We start from the raw sequence: 16,673 nt of genomic DNA on the forward strand, positions 1-16,673 counted from the left end.
ATTTTAAAAAAGGAAAATGGGGGGGGGGGGGGGGGGGGAATGCAGACGTACCGGGGTTAATCTGCTTGAGCTGGCCCAAGCGTGCGAACGCAGTACCCCAGTCGCCGCAGCGCCTGCGTATCCTCGACATTTGATCGCACCTGCAGAAGGAAGATGGAGGCCGAGATATAGACACTGTAGGACAGAGACAGGTCGCACTGCACAATTCCGAAAGATCTACAAAAGAGGTCGAACAGTGCCACGATGGAGGTCGCCGAAGTCACGCACCCAAAGAGATAGTCCTCAATAGGCTTCAGGCCGTCTTCGGCTGCTCTGGTCCGCTGCGAGAGCATAGGACGGTAAAGGAGAATCTTAAACGTGTGATACAGCGAGCTGTTATTCGTCGTGCGTCAGATGCGTCGGATGATGGGAACCAGCGCAGGGCAGCTCACTTCAGGGTAACAATGTGCGAAGGGGGTGCCACCGACGGTAGGGATCGGGGTTCAATGCGCAGGTGAGCCGGTAACTCTTGCCACCATTCTTGCAACGCGACATCTTGATCTGCAAGACACTCTTGCATCTCCACTTGACTGTTGGGACGCACAGGATCGTACATGTGAACCAAAATCTCGTTGAAGATCTGAGCCAGCCGACACATGCTGGTGAAGCAAGAAATCGCATATGCGGGCGACGGTGGGTACTTCCAGCCTTCCTCGTGGGCTACACCAAATGGAGTCCACGACTCGGTCTCGGAAGAGTCGTCGACTGCTTTCCAGTCAGTCTTTAATTCGACGGGGTGGCCTTGTCGGACCCGACAGTCCCATGACGTACACATGATTTGCGGCGGCGACACAGACGTATGTTGCAACGACGGGGTACGACCTAAATAGAGGCTGATCATCTTGTCCCAGAAATAGCAACTCCAGAAGATACGATGGCGAAGTTCAACGTCCTCTTCGCTGAGCTGGACAGAGCCGGGATACCGCTGTCCGTCGACACAGATGCCGAGATGGTCGACGATGCGAAAGGCGAGGCCACTGTAAGTCCAGGCCTGGGCACTGTTTCCCACGCCGCACTCCTGCGCGCTCAGTAGCAGCAGTGTCTGGACAGTGGGAATGGAATTGATGCCCTGGCTAAGCTCATCGAAGAGCATACTACGCACATGTTTGCCAAAGAGAACGCCGCCTTCGTAGTGGTCATCGAGAAGTTTTCGTATCGTCGGATCCATTCTACCCCAACGAATCGAGTGAGACAGAATCGCGTTCATCAGCGTATGGGAGTAGTACGGACCCAAGGTCTGCAGGTCGCCTGGATGGAATCAGAAAGGGCAAAAAACCAGCGACGTAGACAGAGACAGCGAGAAAGACGAAGAAGAAGAAGAAGAAGGGGGAGGGGGCTGCACGAGTGAATGCTGGGCGGTAGATGAAGTTGAAGAGAGGTTGGGTCCACGACCAATGCACGTTGAGGAGATAATGGAACGGCTCCTGCTGGCGTTGTCAGAATGAACGGGGGAATCAAGCCAAAGACAGCACCAAAGTCCCATGTTAGGACCAGGGGCTCCGGTTGGACTAACGGGGATGTCCGATGAATTCTCCAAGGCGCGTTGTTGCCACGCATTGGCAACGAGGCGCTCCCTCCGCTGCGAAGCCTCGCTGGACGACGAAGCTAAGCCGCGAAAGCCGGGCGGGCGGTCGTCGGGAAGCTGGAAGAAGCTGGTAGCACCGTGGTAGGTGATGCTCCCTTTCTCGTCGACGGTGAGGCCCTGGAAGCTCTCGCTAACAAAGTCCTCGTAGCCCGGCTCGAGGACGAGAGGGTCGGGTGTGAGGGAATGGCTCCGTGAGGTGGAGGGTGACATTTGCCGGAACCGATCGGCCGGACCGGGAATGTCGGACTTGGCCATGGCCAGTTGGGCCTCAAGGTCCTTGATGCGCTGCTCGAGGCGTGAGGTGTAAGACAGAGTTGGGTTCCTGTGGCAGGGTTCGATCATGTCAGTTCGGTTGCCTGCCTGACCGGCTTTTGGTGGACTTGTCCGGCCTCTATCCCTTACAACTTGTAAACGCAGTCCTCAAGGCGGGCGGCGCATCGGTTGCATGTTGGCTGCTCGCCGCCACACTTGACCTATAGACGCCGTGGGATGATGCATCCCGATTGTCAGCTCGACGGAAGAATGTCGCCATGGTTTCCAGGACAAGGTAGGGGGACAAATGGTAAAGACTGGTTTTACGGACCTTGCGTCGACGGCATGGTTCACAAGAGAATGCGCTTTTCTTAAAGGTCCTCATTCAATGGAAAAGTGTCGATTCCGAGGAACAGTAGGAAAAGGGGGAAGGAAAAGAAGAGAAAGAACGACGACTATTTGATGGGGTCACAGTTGGCGATCGCGAGGCAGCTGTTCAAGTCAGGAGCCCCTCAACCCGTGCCTTCCTGCATGTACCCCACGGTTACCACCCACTAACGATGAGGGGTGCAGACACCGTACGAAGTACTGGTGACACGTCGGGGACCATGCGCACGACGAACACTAGGACTTTCCGTGACATCGAACTACGAGTAAAGCACCACCTTTACGTATTTACTGAGTACATACACATATTTACGCACGAGGGACAACATTCCTTTGGTGTTGCTGGCCTCAACCGGACCAACATGGATATAGCTGCATAGCTTCAGATAGAAGACAAGAGAGAAAGAGAAACAGAAATCGAAGCAAGAAGTCAACTCATACGTAGTATACTGCCGTCGACGATGTAGGTACACAGCATCGTCATAGGAGAAAAATGGGAACAGAATCGCTTCAGTCCGTCACCTAAGCGTGGATTAAAAAGGCGGCCCAAACGTTTCAGGCAGGAATACAGTTGAATACCTCTAATAATACAAGTGCTTATTGACGAATTGACATACGAATATAGGGTACGTGTTAGGAAAAGGCATTATCATACATGATTATGATACTGTGGCGGAAAAATCCAAGTGGCCTGGAAATTGCCGAGATGATGACTATGGCTGTGAGAAGCAGTTGTTTGAGATGAAGAATTCGTGTCAAGACCAAGATCGATGCCAAAGACAAATGGTACAGCCAAACCGGTGAATGACCGTGAGTTCAAGACAGACAAAATGTCAGAAGAGATGTAGACGGGACATTTCATATTCAACGGACGATAGGAAAGCTTTCTTCTTCGCCAACCGGGACAAGCCCGAAGAACAATGAAAAAAAGTAAAATGACACGCCTGTCAGACGTCCATCAGCACCCACCCTATCCGTGCGCCCGAAGGCAAGACCACGAGACAGGGTCGAGATCATCAACCGCTCTCTATACAGCACAGAAACTATGCCGCCACCTTTGCAGGCAGTGCGAGAGCAACCAGAAACTTCACTCTAGGATGCCGAGGATATGTCTCATCAACCAGGGTGGGATCTGTGGCTCTTTTGGAGAACCCAGAGTAGGTCGAATACTATAGAAATGATTCTCCTGGAGAAGGGGGAAACGATGTTAGCAATGACGATTCGGCGATCCAGATTGCGATTGGAGGCTGCTGCGTTGATTGCTCCAGTTGGGGGTTGGCTTACTGAAGTATTGTCGACATGAAGAAAGAAAGGAGAAAAAAGTCCAAAGGGTGGGAGGGTGGACGGTGTTATATACTCGTTGGGAGGGTGCTTGGGCCAACTGGGCCCGGTGGGATCAGTCAGGGCTGTAGCCAATGAGAGTTGTGTGGAAGAAAAAAATTCAATCGCTGTTCGAAAAACGGGGCAGGCGGTACGTACCCCTGGTGCCGTTCCTCGTATTTGCAAATTTCTCAAATGAGCCATCCACTTTTTCATATTCTAACAAATCATCTTGGATATCTGCATCTGCCTGAGGACGGAAGTCTGGAATCTTTGCTCCCGGACCCGAGCGACGCTCTTGGCCCCGTGCCTCGACCGCTCTCCCAGCCTCCGGCAAGTGACACGGACCGGAAGACCGAAGATAATATCAAGGTAGCCATTGGCCTTTATTGAAGACGGCGGAGAAGACGAATCTTGGGAAAAGACGGTGACCGGAGCTGGACGATTCCAGGCTCGTGAGAATCATGGACGTGAAGAATCTTCCTCTCACTTTGTTCAGCCTCGGACCTCAATTGGCTTGTTCATGACTCGGTCCTTGTCGTATGATGGCGGTGAAGGGATCAAAGCTTCTTGGGCAAGAAAATTCAAATTATGGTGGATTTCCTAGCGGTTGAACGCTCGAGTAGAGATCATGTTGCTCGCGATTCCCATATCAATCTTCATGATGTCAGAAACCGAGCTGATATCGCTGTTGGCCGGCCTTGCTTTCAAGTTGATGGAAATCCTCGACCCCAACACTCGTGTCGTGATACACTCATGTGCCGAACGTACATTCGGTATCTCTCAGAGGAAGGCCGCCGAAGCTGGTCGTTATAATACCTAAGACTCCATCGTATAGTGGGAAGGTCCAGGCTCCAGAAAAGCTCGCAAAGACGTTTACTCTTCCGCATACAACCTCTCATCTAGCACAAACGCCTTCACTCGCCCACTAACCAACTTCTCCAGCGCAGCTTCATCCCCGGCCTTGGCGGCCTCTCTCACCTTGGTGCTACTCACAGCCTCCTCATCCCCCTCTACCATATTCACCCTGTCACACCACGCCGCCAGCCCACCGACCGCCTCCAACCCGCCGTCCCGCAACCCCTCGACGTACGCCAGCTGCTCCTCCCTCCCACCCCAAGCGTCGTCCGTCCGCATCGTGATCCGCAGCAGCGATCGGCCGAGGAACGGCGCAAGGGCCTCGCGCATGCCGCCATCGACATCGTAGTACTTTGGGTTGAAGATGCGGACCAGAGTGTCGTAGCCCGCAAGGAAGACCTGCTCGGGTTGCGAGGCGTACGCGGGCGACTCGGCGACGGCGCGGCTCTTCTCGTGGAAGTAGGGTTTCGTAGTGAGGCCGAGGTCGATGGCGAGCCCTGCGGCGTGGCGGTCCTCGGCTGCCGCAGCGGGGTTGGAGGGGGTGGAGGAAGCGAGGAAAGTGATGAGATCCTGAGCAAATAACTGCATCATGACCATGCGGAGCGGAAAGGCGGCCGGTTTGGGAGCCTTGTCGGCGTTGTTGACGGCCAGAAGCAACAGCAGACGGACGTCTTCTGGCGACTTGGCCTTGGTTGAGCGGATGGCCGAAGCGGCCATGCGCATATGGGCCAACGTGGGCGGATTAAAGGACGAATCGAGAACGACGAGAGTCCTGGGTGACCGTGACTCTTGTCGGAGATTCGTTGCAAGTGATGATGCTGATGTCCCCTCGGAGCCATGTTCCCCCCCATGGCCCGCCGTCACCTGTGAAAAAATGCAGAATGCATCCCTGCTCTCTAGGAAAGAAGACAGTCGCTGTGAGAATCGATAGATGAGCTGCTGGCGAGCTCTTTCCAAGTTGGCCGACATGTTGAGTCTCGCGGCGTGGTGAATCGCTGAAGCGATGATGCGGAGGGGCCTGTGGGACCATGTCATCATGTCTGTCCGCTTGTTGTGATGTACCGCATGCTACGGCTATCCACTAGAGTAAGAACTTCTTTTCCGAACCAGCTCGAGGGTCGAAATTTCTTGGTTATCAAGGACCAGAAGAAATAAGGAATATTCAATCCGAGTCAGGTTTCCGAGTTTTGAGTGTTAAAATCCGCAACAAGTGTTGGTGCTGGGTGAATTGTTTCCCATAGTCACTCAGGCCAAAATCCCGAGCATAACATGAGCACACTTTGACGACAGGCTAGACATGAACTAGACAGGTCGTCACCAAAAGGCTTGAGATGCATGAATGAGGTATGGTCAATTCAAAGCGTGTGGCCAATTAAGGCCCAAATTACTTATTACTCTATCTGGTTCCTGAAGCCCTGATGACCATCCCCCATGGTAGCAATCCGCATTCTTCGCCCAAGATGGCTACCGCCAATGCCGGGTGTAGTACACGGCAAGTTTCCCAATAATCGGGGCGAGCGAAGTGACGACAAAGACGAAAACAGCCGCACGATACTCCAGCATCAGCGTGGCCTTCATCTTGCCCTGAATCTCCTCTAGCCTCTCGGCCAACTTGTCCCGGCCAAAGTTCGTCTTGACCCTCTCGGCTCCCGCTTCGCCCATGCGCCGCAGCTCTGCCTTGCTCGTCTTGTTGAGCACCTGCTCGATCACCTCGGCCCACTGGGCCACGTCGCCGGGTTCCCGCAGCCAGCCCGTCTCCCCATCCACCACGGTCTCCCGCGGGCCGCCCGTGTTGGCGGCGAGCACGGGCACGCGCGACAGCATGGCTTCGAGGGGCACGATGCCAAAGTGCTCGTTGGAGGGCGTGTACAGGACGAGCCGGGCCGAGCGCAGCAGCGACGCCTTCATGGCCGAGGGCACCGACAGGAGGAACAGGATGGGGATGTTCCGCGGCGCCGAGAGCGCCGTGATGACGTTCTTGGCCGTGAACGACTCGAGGCCCAGCGACTTGGCCAGGTCGACGAGCTCGCGGTGGTACTCGAGGTTCTCGGTGGAGCGCGGGTCGTAGCCGCCGGCGATGACGAGGCGCATGTCCTTGCGCTTTTCCTTGGTGAGGAAGGCGAACGACTTGATGGCGAGGGCGATGTCCTTTTTGCGCTCGAACCGGTTGATGCTGAGGATGATGTTGTCGTCGCGCCAGATGGCATCGTCATCTCCCTTGCCTTTAGCCGGCTTGGCGGGATGTTCCGACGCAAGGCTGACGCAGGGGTAGACTACTTTGAACTCGCGCCGCTTCGCCAACGAAGGCCACGTGTCCGTAGCGACGCCCTTTGTGAACTCGGAATTGACCGCGATTTCGGCCGCGAATCCCATGCTCCAGGCTTCAAAGTAATCGAAGGGCAGGCGATAGAGTCGTTTCCACCACTTGTCGCGGCCTTGGGCAAGGAGCATGTCGGGGAAGTGGCAGTAGAAAAAGATGGGAGTGTTCTCGTAAAAGTATTGGAGGAGAGGCAGGCCGGCGCTCAGCTGGTCGACGAAGAAGCTGTCTGGTTTGAGGCGGTTCACCTCTCCTGTCAGCCATGTTTGCGTGATGAGCTGGAACTGTCGTAGAATGGCGCAGAGGATCGTAAGGCGGGAAAAGATGGACGACGGGATGAGCCAACTGGCGCGAACGCGAACGTCGAGGGTTCCTAATCAAGTCGTTCTTTAGTAAATAAAGAACAATAAAACGCTGCATCCTGTTTTAGACAGTATCATTCTTGCACCTACCATCGCGCGCTTCCTCGAAGCAATGGTTCTGGTCGCAATGGTTGGTGAAGATGACGACCTTGTGGCCGCGATTCTGCAGACCCAGCGCGGCATCGACAACAAGACGCTCGGCACCACCGATTCCAAGATCGGGGTGGAAGAAGACGACCGTCTTCTTGTTCTCTAACCTGTTCGCCATGCTCGCGTGGTTGGATTGAAGCCTTGCAATTGCAAAGTCAGGAGCTGGCTGCGTGGCGGTGGGGTAAGAAACGTGCACGTTGAAAAGGGGCCATTAGTGGTGGACAGTTTGAGACCGGTGCCCCCGCTTACAAGCTAGACCCGATAGTCCGATAGGGGTCTTTTAAGGAGCCATTCCCGTTTAGGCAGGTGCCCCTGGGTGGGTGAAAGTCGACTCGAAAACGCTCGTACCTGACTCCCCGTCCCACTGTCGAAATGGAGCATTGGGAGACACTCGCCTCTTGCTTCATGTTCGGCCTTCGTTAAGTCGCATTACCATCAATTCCGCCGCCCTGGCGCGGCAAGTCGTTCTTTACAAATACACTCCTTCTTTGCGACTCGACGTCGCCTGCCACTCTTTTATTTTCGACCGCCAATGCGCCAACTCGCCGTGTTGGCCGCGCTCCTTTGCGCCACAACGGCGCCCGTTTTCGCAGCCGACAGCGACGACGACACGGTGACCATCTGGGCGACCCCCCACGAGCAGTATTCCTCCTCCGTCGGCGTCCTCGGCTGCAAGATCAACACGAACCGCGTGGCCTACTGGCCCGCCTCGGTCGACTGCTCCAACGTCTGCGTCGAGCTCTCCTACGCCGGCCGCGCCGTCAAGCTCCTCCGCATCGACCAGTCCGAGGGCGCCTACGACGTCAGCTACGACGCCTGGAACTACCTCTACACCGGAGAATCGGCGCGCGAGAACCCCGCCACGGGCGGCCCCGTCGAGATGCAGTACCGAAACCTCAGCGCATCGGCCTGCGCCGACCTCCTCGACGACGGCGCGCTGCCCCTCAGCGCGCCCAACAGCATGAACTTCCTTGCCAGCTGCCTGGACCGGCCGGGGGGCAGCTGGGTGGCCGACAACTACGTCCTCTACAATGTTCTGGACAGCATCTGCTCGCTCGGTCGCGTCGAGGAGTGCACCATCGACTGGCCGGCTGCCAACCAGCCGGATTGTCCCAGCATGCTTGGCGAACCCGTCGAGCTGACGTCGGCCCCGGTGCACAATATTCAGTACGGGACGGGCGAGTTGGTCCTTGCGTCGTCGGGACAGGTTGTGGAAGATTCAGGCGCCGGAGACCGAGGTGGCGGGGCCATCTTTCTGGAGTCTCATGCGGGGATTTCAAGTCCGATGGGGTTGTTGTTGTCTTTTTCCGTGATATTTCTCATATACCCCTTGGTTCTGTTCTAGTTATTCTATCCCGCGACATATAAGGCAGCACAGTATCATCACACCGGTTATGTGAAGTCCCAAGTCGCCGTAAGGTACCCAAGTGGCGTCCAGAGTGAGTCGACGCGTCATACCAGTTGCTAGCGATACTCAAGAGGATCAAGAAAAGAATCGTGAGAAGGAAGGTAATTTCGGGCTGTCCCGAGACTTTTAAGACACGGCGTGTGGGGATTCGGTCCGGATGACGACAGTGGACTCGGCCCATCCACCACCTCACGTGAATTTTCGTTCTTTTTTTTTTTTTTTTTTTTTTTTTTCTTTTTTTTACCTTGTCATTTTCCAGCCATTTTTATTATTAATTTTTACCCCTCCTTTTAAAACCGCATTTTCACCTTCGTCAGACCATTTTTTACCCTTTTTTACGTGGCTTTTTATTCATAACTTTGGACGTGGCTCATATCCCGTTTTTCATGGCTAAATACCGAGTCGTGAACTGGTATCAGGTTGGGTCGGGTCTGGGGTGGAAGCATTAAAAGAAAACATTGCCGCGCCCGGAAAAAAAAAGAAAAGAAAAGAGAGAAGAATGGATTTTGAGAAACAGAGTTACTGGCATGAACGGTTTTCCCACGAGGAAGCCTTCGAGTGGCTTGTCTCGTCGTCGGATTTCCTGGCCGTCATCGATCCACTATTGCCGAAGCCACCGGAGACGGTCCGGATACTGCAGCTAGGCTTTGGCACGAGCGACCTGCACACACACCTTCGTCGCCGCGGTTACGAAGACGTCACCAACGTCGACTACGAGCCGCTGGCCATCAAACGGGGGAAGGATTGCGAGGAGCGCGCCTTTGGCGATGTGCGCATGAAGTACGTCGTCGCTGACGTGACGCGGCTTGAGGAGGACGCCGTCTACGACATCGTCATTGACAAGAGTACCGTCGATGCCGTGTCCTGCGGTGGTGGCGAGGCGTTCCACCTCATGGCTGAGGGCGTGAGGCGGTGTCTCAAGCCCGGTGGCATCTGGATCTCTCTCAGCCTCTCGGCTCTCCGCTTCAGTGCAGGGGATCTGCCGTTTGAAGTGTCGGTTTTCCATCGGTTCCCAACGCCCAAGTTGAAACCATATGATCCGGACATCTTCAACTTCTGTTACCTGTTGCGTCCCAGACCTGCATCGCCAGAAGAACGTCCGGTTCAACCGTCTTCACTGGTGGGTGGGGACGTGGGCATTGGGGAGATTGGAGCAGTCCCACCCAGTCTGAAAACATAGAGAGGGAGCAGCGCTGGAATAGGAGAGATGGAAGGATATTGAGAGGTTGGGAGGAAAGACAAGATACGCCTGGTGTTCGTTTCGGCGCTCTCGCGCGGGCTGTTGGGAGAACAGGGGACGGTCTGAGCAAGTGTCTCCTAATTTGAACCACCAATCTCCGTGTAATGGGAGTCTCGGCGCTCCGCTGGGTCACCCACCCGCACGACCTCTTTCTCGGGGAGTTGGTCGTCTACTCGACCCTGTTGCACTGGTCTCTCCATCTCTCATGTTGTGATCTGCATTTCTTGGCTCGGAATAAGAGTTGCCTTAGGAGTCAAGTCCATTTTAAGAAAAGACTCATGGCCAAGGTCCCACCATGACTTATCGCATCTGCTGCATGGTGGTGACCGGACACGGTATGGCGCCTGTCCACCAGTGCCTTCATTATCCCGCAACAAACCAGGGCACGTGGAAAGGCGTTGTCTCAATGAAAAGCCAGGTGGATTGGCAAGAGATGAACGGCCGGTAGTTGACATGGATCGTCAGGGGAAGCCTGCTGCCGCGCGGAGACTTACTTGCACCAAATGGACCAGAGATTCTCAGCTGGGGCCATCATCATGACCCGGCGGACAAACTGCACGCCAGATTTGGAAGGTGGGGGAAACTAGCAGGGGATAGGAGCCCATTTCATCCCGGAAGACCGGTGTCAATAGAGGCTTTTGCGTCATACATACACAACTGTCTGACGAGTCTCACAACTGACAGCTGCGGCCAAGACTGTCGCCGGTGCCAGGAATAGGGGGTCCTCGACCAGGTGTAGGAGTGATCGGCGAATATCTGGGCGTTAGCATCGCGAGGAGAAACCCAACGCCAACCCCACGCTTGGGTTATCAGTTATGGTACCGGACGCCCGGAACGTAATGTCCAGTGATTGATGGGAACTGGGCGATCATTGCCGGGAATCGTCAACGGGCGATACCGGTCTTTACCCCATAGCAGACGTTTTCCCATTCCATCTCCCGACCTGGTGGATCAGATTGGGATCAACAGACCAGCTTCACGACTGTCGTCATGACCACCATGGCTAGCCAGGACGACTTCTCTGAAACGAGCCAAGAGATAGTCCCTGAACACCGCCATCTCTTTATGGGGATCCTCTGACTGCCGACGACCGGGAAACAAACAACATGAACCCACGTCCGTTGTCCCACGTTTAGTGAATCCACGACACTGGATGAGCAAGTCTTGATGCCCCAAGCTGCTGAGGCAAGGCCACCGACTGGCACCTTGGGTCATGAGCAGGGGGGAAGACGGCGGTGAGAGGAAGAACCTCACACGATCCTGCTCGTAGTCTGGTCAGCCACTTGACAGCCCATATATATAACCCCTTCATCCTCTTCATTATTCCATCTCTCCTCTCTCATTCGCATCAGCTCTCACAAGAACCACATTCCTTACTTACACTCTTTTAATCATAATCATATTCCAACTCGGTCACTCCTTGCCTTGCGCATCCCAATTCCATCTTTTCTTCCCCATCGTCTTTGTATAAACGACCTGTTACCGCCATCATGAAGTTCACCGGTCTTTTCGCTGCTGCCCTCGCCTTCGCCGCCGCTCTGGCTGCCCCTGCCCCCGCTCACAAGGCCGCCGAAGTCCAGGCGCTCCAGAAGCGTTCCGAGTGCGCCCAGAACCCCAGCTGCGCCGTCAACACTGTCCTGACCACCGTGGAGCACCTCAAGGCCACCGTCAAGACTGAGATCGAGCACATCAGTATGTTGGCCCGAGCTTCCCCTTTCCACTTCGCCCTCTCCCCCTCTCCCTTTCCCGCCCTGTTCACGCAGATTCTAACCCGTTTGTCCCCAGCCACTACGGTCTCCGGCTCCAACGGCAGCGTCGAGGATGTCGTCCCCATCATCAAGGTCGCCCTGACCACCATCACCAGCGAGGCCCAGGTCGTCACTGGCGACGTCCTGCCTCTTGTCCTTGGTCTCGGCGACAAGCTCTCCGATGCCGAGCTCTCCATCGTGCTTGAGATCCTTGCCGACCTCAAGGTCGTCGTTGGAGATGTCAAGGACCTCGTTGCCGAGCTCACCGCCAACCTCAGCGTCGGTAAGTAACCTTCCCCGTTGGCCCTCCTTCGCCACCCTGTTTGGACTGACATTCTTTCCCCCTTTGTAGAAATCCTGGTCGAAATCGAGCTCGAGATCAAGGCCCTTCTCGGCTGCCTCGGCCCCCTGGTCACCCCCGTCCTGACCCTCGTCTTCGGCCTCGTTGGCACGGTTGGCGGCAATGTCACCGGCATCCTCAAGGATGTCCTCGTCCTTGCCGGCGGTATCAAGGTTACTCTGGGTGAGATTCTCGCTCCTGTCACTGGCCTCCTTGGGTGCCTCCTCGGCAAGGTCCTTGGGCGGGTCCTGGCTTAAGTCTGCTTTGGGACGGCACAAAATACCCAAGCCCAATAAAGACCAGCATACTTGGGCGGTTTTGTACATAGATTTCGCATTCAATGACGTTCTGGTGGGCTCCATCGCTGGTTCGTTGCGGTGGTCTGGCTAGACGTTATACATGAATTCAACACTCCGGTCGCGGTTGGCGATGGAAACAAGGGTGCCAGTTCGTATATAATGGTGACATATTTTCGAGACAAACTTGGTGGTAAGACTCTTTCTCCCGATCCATATATTATTGTATATTGTGGAATGTACGAACCATACCTTTTCCAGGCGCAGTATGACCTGGTGCCCAGCTCAGCTGGAGTCAAAACCCTGAAACACAGAAGCTACCCGATCCTGCATTCTAGCGGTTAATTCATTGCCCGCCGCCACCTCGTAGGATTGTCGGTAGACATGTAGCGCCTCGGAGAAGAGGGGCCGCCTGTCACGCCACCCCGTCACACCGCGCAGCTTGGCCGAGCCGGTCCACTGGGGAAAGTCGATGAGGAGAGGCGGCCAGGGGTTGTCTCCCGGTTTGACCTCGTCAGGCTTTACGTACTCGACCCCGCCTTTGATCCCATACTCCCGAACGAGCGCCCGTGCAACTTCATCGACCGTCTCGTAGCGGTAGGCGGAGATGTTGAAAACATGACCTTCGACTTCGTCTCGCCGGGGATGCTCGGCGAGGGAAACGTACCCATCGGCACAGTCGTCGACGTGTAGAGCGTGCAGAACAAAGTTGGGGTCAGCAGGCACGATGAGGACTGGGTTTTTCGTCTCGGAAGAAGAAGCAGCAGCAGCAGCCTGGGCTGCCACTTGCAAGAAGCCGGCGTAGAAGCTCGAGGATCGGCCGTACACGTTGGTGGGTCGAAGGAGGACGGGTGCCAAGAGGTCGGAGTGGTCAAAGATGCGGGCGGCGTTTTCGGCCCTGGCGGCAAGGGGCGGGGGCGGGTTCCGGGGAGCATCCTCGGTATGAGGGGCCAGGCCTGGGGTGCCGTGGATGTGGGGACCCACACCGTAGTCCTTGCAGCCGGAGGTGAAGAGGAGCAGGGGCTTCGGGGCACCGGCAGACACGGTGGGCTTGGCAAGGGTGCGGAACAAGGCCACGAGGTTGGTGTAGTGGGGAAGATAGTTGAAGGTCGCCTCGGTCGTCGAGACAATGGCATCGAGGGGTACTGGAAGGCGCGCTAATATGGTCTCGTGGGAGGATTGATCATCGATGGCGCCCACCACGGGGATGATCTCCTCGCCGGCAAGGGCTGGGGCAGAAGCGGATGACCGGACGAGACCGTAGGTGATCCAGCCGGCACGAACAAAGGCGCGAGCGACGGCGTTGCCAATGTAGCCGTTCGCCCCGGTGACGAGGACCGTCCGGGCCATGTCTGTCTTGAGATGGTTACCGACAGAAGGCAGGCGTCGACGATGAGTTCAGCAACGTATATACTAAGTTTCCGACCCTTGGTAAATAAGCCGTTCAGAATCAGGGAGTAGAAGGAAAGGTATGATCACAGAGCTCAAGGGGGTTATGCATTGGCACTCGAGGAGTTTGGGTATTGCATGGTCGAAGAATGATGGGGTCAAGGCCTTTGTACGTGTATGTAGAAGGTTCCATCGGGTGTGGGGGTTGTCAATTAGTAATTGAGTAATTGGGGAAAGGTCGTGATGGTGGTGATGAGGTTGGACTTTGGACAGTGAGTGGATGTTGAGTGCGGGGCATTACATCAGCCCTATATTTGGCGTCTCCTCCACAATTCTGCTGTTCAGCATCACTGACACAGGGCCGAGGCATGTGCTGGTCTCTTGCCATTCGCCGACTGCCTTACGATTGGGGGACGCCGCTGGAAAGATTCCAGCTAGGGCAGTAGGCTAGGGGTCATAGGTACGAAGTACACTAGTAGCGTAGCCTTAGTCCCCTAGGTGCATTAGTGTAGTTGAGGTTCAGGGGTTGATGACGCGCGAGTGCGAGAATGGACATGGCGGCCCTGGCGAGGTCCAATCGACAGGGCTTCTTGCAACGTCTCACGGCGCAGGACCTCCCATCGGGGTATCGAGGATCGACACACGGCTCGGCCTCTTAGCGCCGCAAGACAGACTCTCCTCTTGGAAGATTTGAGATTTGCGCCTTTTGTGTATATTCTTCCGGTTCTCCTGATCCTGTATAACAGTCTGCAGGCTGTTGGCACTTCTTTATACAACGCGCCCGTTCCCTATAGCTTCTTTCTGTTCATACCCAAACATAATGCATCCAGAGCGACTCACCCTGGGAGCCAGCGCATCAAATATATAGTTTGGACTACCCAAATATACCAGGCATGTGGTAGCGTTCTGGCTCGGTTCGTGAGCCCGTCTCGAGGTTTCTCTCTTACAAGGTGGCCGACGTCGTGGGTTCATCTAGTCTTCCTCATCACCCACGCCTGAGCTTGATATGCGTTCTTCACCAGGGCCCTCTCGTTGAAGCCATATACGGCCTCGCGTCCCCTGATCTTCTGGTTTTCAAACGTCAGGTCGCCGCACACCTCGGGAGCATCGACAAACTCGAAGCCCATGGCAAAAACGACGGAGACAATCTCCTCGAGACTGAGTTGGACATATGGCCCCGTGCCGTACAGTAGGGGTCCAAAGTTGACCCAGTAGCCGCCGACGGGGAGCAAGGCGTGGATGGTGTCGAGGTAGGCCATGAGGTTGCGGGCGGTGTCGATGAAGAAGTGGGTGACGATGACATCGAAGTGTTGGCGGCGGTTGTTTTTGGTGCTGGTGAAGGCGTTGGTAAAGTCGCCTTCGACGAGGAGAACGGCGAAAGGGTCGATGGCGCGGTCGGGGAAGGTCACGCCGCGGAACATGTCGGCCGTGGTGGCATGGTGAGACCAGTTGTCGATGAAAGGGTGAGCATTGCTAGACGCCACGCGCGGATTGGCTTCCAGGTAGCGGTAGGCGAGGTTCATGTACATGGACCATTCGTTGCTGGTGACTTCAAAACCTGGAGATTCACTGTTAGGGGCAAAAAAGAAGAAGAAGGGAAAACAAAAACCTACCACTCAGTGCAGCGATTTCATGACCTAGTCTCCCGACTCCGGATCCAGGCAGTAGGACCTTAACGGCCGGTTGTGGCGGTTCTCCATCGGCAAGGCGATCGGGGAAGAGGGATTGCAGGGCTTGAAGAATGCAGGGGAAGGCGGCGTCCCGCTCGCCGCGGCCGCCCGCCGCCCAGTCGCGGACGTAGTGCTTCAGGGCCTGGGAGACGCTGACGCGATCGGCGGCCTTGCCGTCAGCCTCACGAAGGCGGATATGGTCGTCGAGCTCGGCGCGGTCGACGGCGTAGAAGCGCAGGCCGTTTTCGACAATGGCGTCGCAGAGGCGCTGGTTGTGGGCGATGAGGGCGGCAACGGCGTCGAGCTTGGCGGTGTAACCGACCTCGCGCTCCAGGAGCTTCTTCTGGGCTGCCGAGGCGCTCTTGTAGAGGCGGCGCCACTTGCCGAGTTCGGCGGTCTGGCGCTCCTCGTAGCGGACGTAGTCGTGCAGGGCGTCCAGGAGGCGGTGGCGCGGGTGGTGAGCGTCCCATTTGCCGTTGGAGCGGGAGAGGAAGGAGAGGAGGCGGGTCTTCTCTTCCTCGTGGCGTGGAGAGGTTAGGTTTATCGGAGCTTCGCCGTTGGTGGCGTTCTCTGCTTGTTGGACAGTTACAACGACTTGATGGACCTGGACATACTCGGGAATCGGCATCTGTACGTAAAGCGTTAGAGACCTGAGCCGGCGTCGTCCACCCAGGTGGTGACAGGGAAGAGCATGAGGGGTCGCGATGTACCGAAGCGAGGTCAGCCTGCGAAGCTTCGCCGTTGCTCTGGCTGGCGACGGGAGCATTGGATTCGTCTGCATCAGAGGCGAAAACCCTGCTGCCAAAGAGTGTGGCAATCACGGTGATAAACGGAAGCGAAAGGCTCAGGAGCATGTTGACATTAGCTTGGCCCCTTGAAGGGTCAAGAAATAAATGAATAGCAACTTGGGCGAACTCAAAAACCGAGTTGGAGCTTCAATTGACGACTAGGACGCCCGAGACACTTAGCATGGTCAGAACGAGGGAGAAAAGGAGAGAAAAGAGGGGGAAAGAAGGAGGGCAAGGGTCGGTTGGCGATGATTTCTCATGGTTCTGCACGCTCAATGAAACGGGCAACAGGATCAAGGTACGTACTAAGTACCTGGCATATCCGTCGGTTCTGGACTGGACTGTGATGAGAACCCGGATGGTCGCCAAGAGGGGGTTGACTTTGACGTTGATTGGGGCGGAAACCCCTCGCATTCGCGCTCATTGTCTCATCCAGGTACTGATGTTCTTCCCATAGCGTCCTTGAACGATTTCCGTTGGAAGCTAAAGTCGACGGTACACATCGTGGGACGTGAAGTGAGCAT

At 55.8% G+C, this 16,673-nt stretch overlaps 8 protein-coding genes across 8 annotated transcripts in view; 3 read left to right on the forward strand and 5 right to left on the reverse strand.

Moving 5' to 3' along the window:
• The window catches only part of ACRALDRAFT_2023901 (uncharacterized protein), a gene marked incomplete at both ends in the record, with an annotated part of 2,523 nt that extends 557 nt beyond the window's left edge, over positions 1-1,966 (reverse strand). The window contains 5 exons of the mRNA XM_071020172.1: positions 52-140; positions 268-372; positions 432-744; positions 811-1,287; positions 1,531-1,966. Coding sequence (XP_070878797.1) covers positions 52-140; positions 268-372; positions 432-744; positions 811-1,287; positions 1,531-1,966 — 1,420 coding nt within the window. The remainder of the gene's footprint in view (positions 1-51; positions 141-267; positions 373-431; positions 745-810; positions 1,288-1,530) is intronic.
• Positions 1,967-4,459: 2,493 nt separating this feature from the next.
• Positions 4,460-5,740, reverse strand: ACRALDRAFT_2038563 (uncharacterized protein; the record flags this gene model as incomplete). The annotated part of the gene is made up of 3 exons (XM_071020889.1): positions 4,460-5,227; positions 5,469-5,522; positions 5,711-5,740. 3 exons carry the CDS (start codon positions 5,738-5,740, stop codon positions 4,460-4,462), a joined length of 852 nt encoding a protein of 283 aa, XP_070878798.1.
• Positions 5,741-6,028: 288 nt separating this feature from the next.
• Positions 6,029-7,388, reverse strand: ACRALDRAFT_2091742 (glycosyltransferase family 4 protein; the record flags this gene model as incomplete). The annotated part of the gene is made up of 2 exons (XM_071022581.1): positions 6,029-7,131; positions 7,211-7,388. Coding segments are annotated over 2 exons (1,281 nt in total), but the record flags the coding sequence as incomplete, so codon positions are not given.
• A 260-nt stretch (positions 7,389-7,648) lies between these two features.
• On the forward strand, positions 7,649-8,684 carry ACRALDRAFT_1060222 (uncharacterized protein). Its single transcript, XM_071016201.1, has one exon. The coding sequence runs from the start codon at positions 7,803-7,805 to the stop codon at positions 8,613-8,615; it is 813 nt and encodes a 270-aa protein (XP_070878800.1). The 5' UTR covers positions 7,649-7,802; the 3' UTR covers positions 8,616-8,684.
• A 331-nt stretch (positions 8,685-9,015) lies between these two features.
• Positions 9,016-10,114, forward strand: ACRALDRAFT_1060221 (uncharacterized protein). The gene has a single exon (XM_071016200.1). The coding sequence runs from the start codon at positions 9,178-9,180 to the stop codon at positions 9,856-9,858; it is 681 nt and encodes a 226-aa protein (XP_070878801.1). The 5' UTR covers positions 9,016-9,177; the 3' UTR covers positions 9,859-10,114.
• Positions 10,115-11,408: 1,294 nt separating this feature from the next.
• ACRALDRAFT_1079234 (uncharacterized protein) lies at positions 11,409-12,408 on the forward strand (the record flags this gene model as incomplete). The annotated part of the gene is made up of 3 exons (XM_071018880.1): positions 11,409-11,610; positions 11,704-11,949; positions 12,019-12,408. The coding sequence occupies 3 exons, from the start codon at positions 11,409-11,411 to the stop codon at positions 12,261-12,263; spliced, it is 693 nt and encodes a 230-aa protein (XP_070878802.1). The 3' UTR covers positions 12,264-12,408.
• Positions 12,409-12,470: 62 nt separating this feature from the next.
• ACRALDRAFT_1079233 (uncharacterized protein) lies at positions 12,471-13,849 on the reverse strand. Its single transcript, XM_071018879.1, has one exon. It carries the CDS (start codon positions 13,650-13,652, stop codon positions 12,588-12,590), a length of 1,065 nt encoding a protein of 354 aa, XP_070878803.1. The 5' UTR covers positions 13,653-13,849; the 3' UTR covers positions 12,471-12,587.
• Positions 13,850-14,659: 810 nt separating this feature from the next.
• ACRALDRAFT_1026693 (uncharacterized protein) lies at positions 14,660-15,989 on the reverse strand (the record flags this gene model as incomplete). The annotated part of the gene is made up of 2 exons (XM_071014800.1): positions 14,660-15,249; positions 15,308-15,989. 2 exons carry the CDS (start codon positions 15,987-15,989, stop codon positions 14,660-14,662), a joined length of 1,272 nt encoding a protein of 423 aa, XP_070878804.1.
• Positions 15,990-16,673: the final 684 nt, after the last annotated feature.

Source organism: Sodiomyces alcalophilus (assembly GCF_042370955.1).
Source record: "Sodiomyces alcalophilus JCM 7366 unplaced genomic scaffold ACRALscaffold_1, whole genome shotgun sequence".
Taxonomy (NCBI): domain Eukaryota; kingdom Fungi; phylum Ascomycota; class Sordariomycetes; order Glomerellales; family Plectosphaerellaceae; genus Sodiomyces; species Sodiomyces alcalophilus.

Excerpts from the sequence above, each read along its gene's own strand:
- ACRALDRAFT_1060222 (XM_071016201.1), top strand. The coding sequence starts at position 7,803 with ATGCGCCAACTCGCCGTGTTGGCCGCGCTCCTTTGCGCCACAACGGCG.
- ACRALDRAFT_1060221 (XM_071016200.1), top strand. The coding sequence starts at position 9,178 with ATGGATTTTGAGAAACAGAGTTACTGGCATGAACGGTTTTCCCACGAG.
- ACRALDRAFT_1079233 (XM_071018879.1), bottom strand. The coding sequence starts at position 13,652 with ATGGCCCGGACGGTCCTCGTCACCGGGGCGAACGGCTACATTGGCAAC.